General features: G+C 50.1%; 1 protein-coding gene across 1 annotated transcript; it reads right to left on the bottom strand.

Moving 5' to 3' along the window:
• Positions 1–205: 205 nt before the first annotated feature.
• On the bottom strand, positions 206–3,253 carry LOC142563899 (uncharacterized). The gene is made up of 3 exons (XM_075674599.1): positions 2,870–3,253; positions 2,715–2,792; positions 206–1,755 (listed from the first exon to the last, which is right to left on the bottom strand). The coding sequence occupies exons 1-3, from the start codon at positions 3,164–3,166 to the stop codon at positions 1,618–1,620; spliced, it is 513 nt and encodes a 170-aa protein (XP_075530714.1). The 5' UTR covers positions 3,167–3,253; the 3' UTR covers positions 206–1,617.
• Positions 3,254–9,921: the final 6,668 nt, after the last annotated feature.

The raw sequence follows: 9,921 nt of genomic DNA on the forward strand, positions 1-9,921 counted from the left end.
GATGTGCAGGTGAAACCCGAAGTTACCGAAGTTACGCTGTACTTTTTACTGTAGTAGCAGATTGAATATGTTTGCAGGTAGAGCACCTAGGGCGGCCACAGGGACCGGTTCGCAACTTAGTCTTTGTCCTTAGTTTGGCATGCACAAGAATATCTTTAAAATTAGTGTTGCGTCTGTAAGCTACTCTGGGCGAATCGGGAAAAATATTATTAAATTTCTGGTTGCTGGTGAGAATTGGGTAGTATTTACTGAGGATGTTGTTCGCGTTCGGGAGTGCGTTTTGAGAATTTAGTAGTAAGAGGTGTTGTTGTTCTTGTGATCCTTGGGCGGGGCTTGAGGACCTCGGCTCGATCAAGTTTGGTTGCAGCGGTGTAGGCTTCTGTTCACTGTTCACGGTGAAGGTCGCTCACTGTTTGGGTGGTTCCTGTTTGATAGGGTTGCTTTAAGATGATCGAGTCTTATGTGTCCAGTCTTGGTTTTCAACGCAAATGCGACGTAGTCGTGCTGCTTGGCATTTAAAAATGCCTTGTTTGCAATGTCTGGGATGGTGGCTCGTATATTCTAGGTACTGTTGCTTGTCTAAAGGTTTCCTATACAGCGTTCTTTATCGCCCCATTGTCAATGTATATTGTTGTGTCCAGAAAGTTTATGCGCTCAGTTGAAGATTCTGATGTGAATTTTATTGTTGGATGAAAAGAGTTTAGAAATGCTACATATTTATCTAGACCGTCTTTATGAATATGACGTCTATGTATCGTAGGTATGTGTGGGGCTTGTCAGTGCAGTGCGATAGGAAATCTGTTTCTAGAATCCCCCCCAAAATTACCGAAGAGACTTCGGAAATTCTAAAGTGTGCTTGGCGAAAGCCTTGCGGTCAACCCACTGCGTATACCATGTTGTACATGGCGCCCCAGTGGAATGGCTACAGTGTTCGCCGATATCCCTTTGAATGACCCAAAGGTGCTTTTAGTAAACGAGGGACCCTCTATACATTCTATGTGTCTTTATTCACGGTCACGTTCATACATGCATTGCACTAACCTGTTACTTCTCTGTGTATGCCATATCACATTCATCGATCGCTTCGAAGTTGTCCTCTGGGAGGATATCTCGAACCGCTTGGCTCGGAATCACTGGACCGCTTCGGCGCCATGTGTCTTCACTCGACTGCAACGAGACGTTTGGTGAAGGAGCGGCGGTGCAGCCACAGAGAAAGAAATGTTCTGCTGCCACCGCCGAAGCGCGCGCGCTTGTTCTACCACAGAACACCTATACACCAGAACACCGTGAATTCAAAGGGCGCCGCCATATTGATGAGCGCCGGTCGCGCCATCTATCCCAAGCGCCGCGAAGTAGCAGGCCTGGGCTGCCACGCCGGGAGATGCGACCCGGCGCGAAGGCGAAACTTGGGCTTTTTAGCTGGGCGGAAGGCGTATTTCGCGTTTTTTCTAGCCTGTCACTTTCGCTGTCTCGATTCAATCAAACTTCAAGACCTCATGCAAGTCCGCAATGGCCACACTGAGTGATGTGCAGACTGCAGAAGCGAATACATCGGGTAACCATGTAAGCACGTAACCTGTGAAGGATTTTACAGCACTGTGTTGGTGACATATATTATTAAAGAACGCAGAACATTGTCCTCTGCACTTTCAGTTTGGTCTTGTTTGTCATGGTCACTACTGGGTCGGCCACGTTTGGCAACCAACTGGCGAGGTCGTTTGACTGCCTGATTAGCAGACGCCAGCCCTTCACCACCTGCACATTGAAAACAAAATAATGTTATAGTAAGAAGGACTGTAGTTCTTTCCCATGCCATCACTGTTGCGAAGATATAAAGTCCCCGCAAAATGAAATAGAAAATGCACCAGGCCAATTGTATCGTGCAACCACTTAAGAGTACAACATTCAGAACACAAGCCTACAGTACTCGAACAAGCAGCATATGATGCTAAACCTGCACTCGTTGGAAAATGAGGAAATACAGTAGTTATAATGTTCAACTACATGTGCAGTCAAAGCCCGTATAACAGGGCGAGCATGACGGATGCAGGTGTTGTACAGTTGCACAAACCATGACAGGGTACATAAAATTACCACCCCTACTTAAAGCTGCATCATCAGGGAAGCCTTTGGTACAAGACAACAACCGCACCTGCATTCCAAAAAATTAGCCCCACCAACTGCAGATACCTGGTTTCAGACCTGTTTCGCTTGTGCGAGGCCATATCGGATTGTTAGCGCTCCCTTAGAAAAGAAAACAGTAAAAAAAAACTGGTGAGAACGAGCAAAATTTTGTTGCAATATACAACAATAATTAAGCACCTTATTTTCCTCGCCTTATCAACGGAAAAATTTTGCGCTTTGCCCCGCATAACAGCCCGCACGCAGTTTAGAGCTCAGGAGGCTCAAGTGAATTCGTTACGAATGACACCTGCAACACCAGCTCGTAAAGACAGGCGCGCTGCAAGAACGCCTTCGTCGACGAGCAGTCGTCGTTTACGTTTTTGTGGACGCATGCTACGTGACGAGCAGACTTCGGTTTACTTTCATTAGCAATAACGCTCACCAGCAGGGCAACATACTATCGCCTACAACTTGTCGTTCACGCTTAATGGTCATGCCGTGCACCAGCTGCAAGTATCGCTGACCGCAAACTCAGCTGTTCCGCTTAACCGTCGGGAGGTCTGCCTGAATGAAAACACGAAAAGGCTTGCCTTCTTGTTATAGCCAAGGCGAAGCACCGGCGCGGGATTCTGCTCAGTGGGCTTGTCCAGAAAGTGCTCAGAGCAAACCTGCGTGTTACACATATTACGTTCGTAGGGCGCAAAGTTGAACGTGGCACCAAAATATACACCGATCGAATACTCACTCGTGCATTTTCACTGGGTTGGTAGTTCTTCCTATTCACTGCAGCTATATACCGGTGGCGCAGCTTGTCATTCTTCGTTGCGGATGGAAATCGGTGCAGGCTGAAAACACCGCACCGGCACGATTCCCTACGTGTATTGTGCACTTCGCAAACAGCGCTAAGCAACCTGCTCCTTTTCCGCTGGTTATTTTGGCATCCAAACACGACGCAACGATGCCCAGATGACTTCTTGTACTTAGGATCCGCGTGAACGGGCACATTTCCGCACTTTGGAGTCCTAGAGCTAGCGCTAGCCATGTCTGCTGGTCGCCGGCGAACACACTTTGGCAGCCCAGAACAAAATGGCGCTGGTCGACCGGGCAATCCGGGCGCGAGAGTATGCGTTCAAATAGCCTGGGCGCGAGGCTAGCGTATTCTGGTTCAAGGCTCAACAGACGTACGCGTTCCAATGCGTCCGCACACGCCGCGCTGACTCGACGTCGCGTGGCGCCCGACGGAGGAAGAGGGCGCGCACCCAAACGATGCACGAGTTGCCGCGCGTAGCCGCGCGTCTCGTCGCGGCGGCGCAGTGTTGCTAGCTTGCCATGTTCAAGGCAGTCTAGCCTTCGCTTAACGCCTCGTTAAGCAATGTGTTACATATTAGACAGTTTTAGTTTAGCGTCAGCAACTACAGCGTACGCTATACGCTATAATATAGCGTACGCTAAGCAGCGCACGTTTTCTACAATTTCAGTTGACCGGCGATATCTTCGAATCTCAGAGGCCATATGCCGTTGTTGCGGCTATTTCGCGCCATTAGCGACAGGTGGCGTTGACATCTCGAACGTTTCTTTCGTTAGGCTTCGACTCGTTCGAAACGAGAAGCGATCTCGAAAACACCACGAGGTTATCCATAATACTCTGTCGTCGAAGCGGCCTGAGACTAAGCGAAAGCCGTTTACACAGTCATTTGCTACGAACGAAGTGCATTTTACAAAAGCAACGCCAAATTCAATTCGAAGCGGGCAGCCGGGACCGCCGCCATGTTTCCCGCAAGCTTGCCTGAACGTCGCGCGAAGAGTCGTTCCGGAAGTGACGTTGGCTTGCCGTGGTCATGTGAGGTGTGTCATGCTACTGACGCGAGCGGCAGCTTCCGGCGCGGGCGCAAAAATTCTAGCGGTTGTAGGTCTCCACGCCGCCGCGCGCCGACACGTGAAACAGCCTCCGCGCCTGACGCCGTACGCGTCCAGGCGTGGTGCGGCGCGTGCGGGCGCATTGGAACGCGTACGTCTGGTTGAGCCTTTAGAGAAGGGAAACTGTACCACAGAACTGGTTCTACCTCTACTGTGTGACGTCACGGTTGCTATGCGCAGCTGCGCCCCCACCGGAGTGCCGGTTGCTAAGAAGGAGAGGAGGTTGCGCCGCTAGCGCCGCTGCTCGGTGGAGAGGCCGAGAGGCCACAGTTGGCATAATTCCAGCGCACGGACGGACGCGACCGCTAGCATTAGCCATTAAAGGCTTTCGCCTTAATATGTTCGCGTAGGTTGGTGCAAAAGGTGTTCCCATGCTTGTACCATATATCTGTACGTAGCAACTCTCCTCAAATTCAAAGTAGTTATGTGTTAGAACTAATTCAAGGAGAGATCAGTAGACTTGCAGCTATGCTTGCAAAGAGCCATGAACATTGAGGATTTCAGTCAGATTTCCCACCCCCTGACGATAAAGCTGCACAGCACTGCACATGGTGCCTCCAGCGTACGGTGCCTCGGAATAGCTCGTGCTAGGGGCCGTATTCTGAAGCGATCCACTTCGGTAATAGCCTCCGAGATCACCCCGCGAGCGGGCGTGATCTCGGAGGCTATTAATGTATTCTACAGCCGGATACAACTTAAAGGGACACTAAAGGCAAATATTAGGTCAAGCTAAAGTGATAGATTAGTGCTCGAGAATCTCTGAGGCGCCAATATTATCGCGAACAGAGCCTTAAAGGGACACTAAAGGTTACTATTAAGTCAACGTGGACTGTTGAAATACCATCACAGAAACCTCGAAACGCTTGTTTCGTGCCAAGGAGAGACTTATTTTAAGAGAAAAAGCGTTCTGAAGCGTTCTCTAGCGCAGTTCATATCGCCCGCCCTCCGATCGAGGAGTACTGACATCATGGTCTCATAGTGACGTTGCGCCATCGGTGAGTAGAACGGCGTCCGCAGACGGCGCTACGGCTTTTCTGCGCAAAACGCAAACGCGCGGCCAGAAACAGAGCCAAGACAGAGCCGACAGCAGAGCGAAAGCGGGTGTATGGTGGCTAGCGGAAGGAGAAACGAATTACGTCCCACATTACGTCCCACGGCACACGGAGAGTCTGTTTTCGTTAAACTATAGGCTGCGGCGAGCTCGCAGCGTGGTCGGCGTAATCTATGAGAAGCGACGAGCCTTTTCGCACTCGCAACAGGGCATAAAAATGTGCGAATCGACGCAAAACTCGGCCTAGAAACGAACTTCGCCACAGCCAGGGCTCAATACGACCCAAGCTGGCACGACCCAGATGTCGTTTCCCGCACCGCCACCAGGCGCCGCTACTATACCTCAAACTCCAGCGCAAGGCGCCCATAAGCTGGTACTTCATTCTATGACGCTAACTTCGACGCTCGTCGCAATGGACCCTGACACCGACAGATTGGCTCGCGATGGTGGGCTCAACTTCAGCGATTTGAGCACCGACGAGCGCGACCTGCTGCTGAGGGCTCGCACTGCCGGCGTCGTTGCGTACTACGACGGCGGCCTCGACACCGGCTCTCCGGAGCGGGAAAGCAACGAGGGCTTCCCACGACATCACATGGACGTGCCATTCTCACTACTTGTTCCAAATGAAAGTTTCGCGAGCCAGCAGAACCCTCACAGCACGACGCGATAACAAACCTACTGAAACTCCAAAGCGTGCGCGGCGAAGAGTCGAGCGCGCAGAGTCGAGCGAAAACGAAACCTTTCGAACACCCATATTACTGAAGGGTAACGTCAAAATGTTATTTTCTCTTAGAATCGAATAGACGTAGACAAGTAGCATTTTTTTTCCGTCTTATAATCGAATGAAATGATATTTTTAATACGAGTAGTTGAGTATTAGTAACACAAATTATGAGGAGTCCTTTCGTCATCGGGCTAGTACCGGAATGTCGCTGGGGGGTCTCAAATCGTGTCATGCATTTACCTCAATTTCTCGGTTACTAAAGCTCTGTTCGCGATTATATTGACGCCTTAGACGTTCTTGAACATTGCTCTACCACTTTAACTTGAGTTTCTGGTAACCTTTAGTGTCCCTTTAATAATCAAGAAATTGAGATAAATGCAGGACACGTTTAGAGACTCCCCCTGGACATTCAAGTACTTCTCCGATGACGAAAGCACTCCTCAGTTAAATGCTATCACTAGTATTCAACCACTCGTTGCAAAAAGCATCCTTGCATTGTAATATAAGACGAAATAAAATGCTACTTGTCCAGTTGTATTTCATTTTCAGAAAAAATAACTTATTGAAATTACGAAAGGTTTCGCTACGGCTCGCCTCCGCACCGCCCACGCGTTTCGTCACGGCGATTCAAGACAGCCCAGCCTACGCTTAACGGTCACGTTAAGCAATGTGCTAAATATGGCAATAGAACACAATAAGTTTTTACTTAAAATTTGTTTTTATTGTCGGGAAGCACTTTGTGTAGTAGGCGTTCGCGACTAGGTAGTACAGCCGATCGAGCACCGAAACAAGGTTTCTCTCTCTCATCGTGGTTCTCTCTCTCTTAGCCACAGCCCCACTGCTCCTTAGTTTACAGTACATTATATTTTAAAAAATGGTGTTGCAGGACTCCTAGTGGTTCAGTCAGTTAACTGTCACTAGGGAGTTTTAGAATAGGGGCCCCAATAGTTTGGGGCCCCAAAGAGCTTTGCGGGTGTTAGCGTTGGGACACGTAGGAGTGAAGAGTTTTATGGCGTTTTTCGCTGGTCGATTCGGAGCAGAATTTCTTGCTCCGTGGCAACGAATCCGAATTTCACTGGTCGATCTGGAGCGGGTTCGCGCGTTCCACTGGTCGTTTCGGATCAACTCGCTCCGCGCCGGATCGCTCTCACTTGCTCCGCCGCCGAGGCGCGGATTCGGGCGGAAATAGCTCGCGTCACTTCCGTTTTCAAGCGAAATCGGTACCCGGTTGGTACGCACAACATTGTGTTGCTTCGCAAAATGGCTGCGTTCGGTGCTGCTGCAGCGCTCGCGTTTAGCGATGAGAGCGCGGACGACAGCGATTACGAAGTGACGCAAGTGCTGTACGAAGACTTCTATGCACGTTGTCCATGCACAATCCTTGCGGGCGCGACATGAAAATGACGGACTATGCGACTGCCATGGTCAAATTACACACGGGGGACGGCGAGTTTGGTTGCCGTGGAAACGTACAGAACGCAAGTAGGGCATGGTTTTCGGAACCGGTTTGTGCGACGTGTACGCATGACTTCCTGTGTGATCCGCCGCGGAGCGTTTTTGCTCTCCGCTGGCCGATTCAGATTCGTGAAACCCGAGCGCTCGCTCGAGGATTTCGGCGGCCGCTCCAGATCGACCAGTGAAAAACGCCATTAGAATCGGGTTTTACTTTTGCGGATAGCGTCTTGCGCTAACAGCGCCACTGCGGCGTCAAAGAAAAGCTATTAGAAATAATTAAATAAATTATACCAGTTTATGATAGGAATAATAATTTTGACTTGCGTGTATTCGCATTTAATTACAATTTAGAGGCTATTCTGTAAGCAGCAAACAATTAGTTGCGCTTAGTTTTGAGCAAACAAAACTTTACTAGCCTTCACCAGCCAAGCTTAGCCGTGTTATGCCTACGAGCCATAAAATCCACAATCGAATTCAAAATCAGCGGCGTCTAATGAGTCAATCTTCATAACACACGCTAGTTGAGAGAAAGCGATAACCGCAGTCACTTCTCCTAGCTTGCGAACTTCACGCGTTACCGCGAATCGAACCCAGTTTGGTGCTAGGTTAGAGCCGTCGCTTCGATGGGTGCCGCCATGTTTGCCGATGCAGCAGCGTCGGCATAGCATCACTCGCGTGCTCTGTGCCTTACGCGTGCTGCACGCTGCGTCATGTCCCGAACTTAGGCGATGAGCATTTCGTTAATAATGCACCCATTATGGCTGAAGATTTCAGCGGCTGCCATCATAGAATATGAATGAATGAATAAAGCCTTTATTTTAAGGAAGGGGACGGCTCTAGGCCGCTGATGGGGATTAGGAGGGAAGGGAATGTGGGTATACCCAGACTGTTGGCTGAAACACTTCTTCATCTCAGTCAGGGATCTTCCGCTTTATGCAGGCTCAGGTGCATGTTCAGTTCCGCCGCTCTCACATGGGCTGATCGACCCCCTCTACACTACTCGAAACAGGCCACTTTGTCTGCCATATGTCGCAATGGCTTTCTGTGTTTCAGGGTTAGTTTGTATTGTAATTCCTAGTGTTCTAATGTCTCCGTGTAGTAGATGCTGAATGTTGGATCTCCCTTGTGAAAAAGCTGCACAGCTCCAAATGAGGTGTTGCAAGTCTGCTCTGCATGACTCCTGGCAATGTGTACATCGGGTGTAAGTCTTCGCAATCGTAGCTTGTCTGGGTTGGTGCCATTTCTCAAGTATGTGTGGTGTGTATGCAGCGTTGGCCATAACGTTATTCAAGAAAACCTCTTCCGTGCGGGTAAGCCCGCCCTTGTCGTCAAACAAATGTACTGGTGTAGCTTCTAATAATCTCCGTTTACTGTCTGCTTTTATTTTAGTACGAATGTAATGCATCAGTGCTCTGCTAGGAGAGCCAGCAGCCAATATCTTTAGGTATGGATTTTGGTCCACGGGGTTTGGCGAGGAAATAGAGTGTGGGGAGCTGTACGCGTAATCAAGCCCACCCGCTTGCGCGGCAGCTGCGTGAGCGGCTGCGTTTCCCCCATCCGTGCCGGTGTGCCCCGGTGTCCATAGGATTTCAACATTTGTCCCATTGTCCTGTATTCTCTTTAGCTTTTTAGAGCGCAGCTCTTTGGCGTCCGTTCCTGGGTTTCGCGTCGTCGTCGTCGTCGGCCTCGTAACCAGCTCCGCCCCCCTTTCATCCCCCCAGCGCTAGCAGCGACCGACTGATACCGCTGGATGCCGCTGACGCCGCTAGAGAGTCAAGATAACGTGACTGCATAGAACACCGTCGCCGCCATGCAGAAAGAGGAGGAAAGGGTCCCCCCCCCTGTTCTTGTGTGGCGGATAGGGTGCTCTTCAGTTGCCGACGCGCCGGTTATTCGTTGTCCCTGAAACCAACTCCGCAGCTGGGGTTGACTCACTATCGGCGTCAGCGGCATCAGTCAGTCGCTGCTATCTCTTCCCTCCTCCCTTTATCGTGTTGTCCGCTTGCTGCGCGCGCTTCTGCCCCCATCGTTTGCCGCTGGGTGTACACGCCGCCCCCCTCCCCCCTCTTCCTGCGAGTCTCCGGTTGTCAAAGCGCCGGCTCGAACTTAATTCCTTTCTTCGCTCCTCCTCCAATGCAACCCCTGTGCGGTGGCAATCAGAGAGCCAGATCGGTGGCGGCGGATCTGTATATGTGCACCGCCCGAGCCGAAATTGCCGCTGCCGTTCGCCCTGTGCGGTGGCAATCAGAGAGCCAGATCGGTGGCGGCTTGACATAAAGACAAACAGCAATTTCCTAACACTTATGCGGGAGAACATCCCGTTCCTCTCGCTCGTAACGCGTCCCACGGCTGTGACAACCTCGCGAGGCACTTGTATAGATCTCGTCTTTGAGAATCAAGCATTGGTGTACCAAGTCGAACATATATCAGTCTATTTCTCCGACCACAAAGCTTCCTTCATGAGTGTCAAGAACTGTTAGTGGAGTCTTTGTTAAAGGAATACGTGTGAAAAATAAAAAAAAATTACCGACGATTACGTTACTTCCTAATGCGAAATTTGAGCGCAGCAAATAAGCTGTTTCACCTTTTCGATAGATTGAGGCAAAGAAATCGAGCAACACATGTATGCGCTATCACAGAATTTTTTTTT

The sequence above is a fragment of the Dermacentor variabilis genome, chromosome 11 (assembly GCF_050947875.1).
Source record: "Dermacentor variabilis isolate Ectoservices chromosome 11, ASM5094787v1, whole genome shotgun sequence".
In the NCBI taxonomy this organism is placed as follows: Eukaryota; Metazoa; Arthropoda; class Arachnida; order Ixodida; family Ixodidae; genus Dermacentor; species Dermacentor variabilis.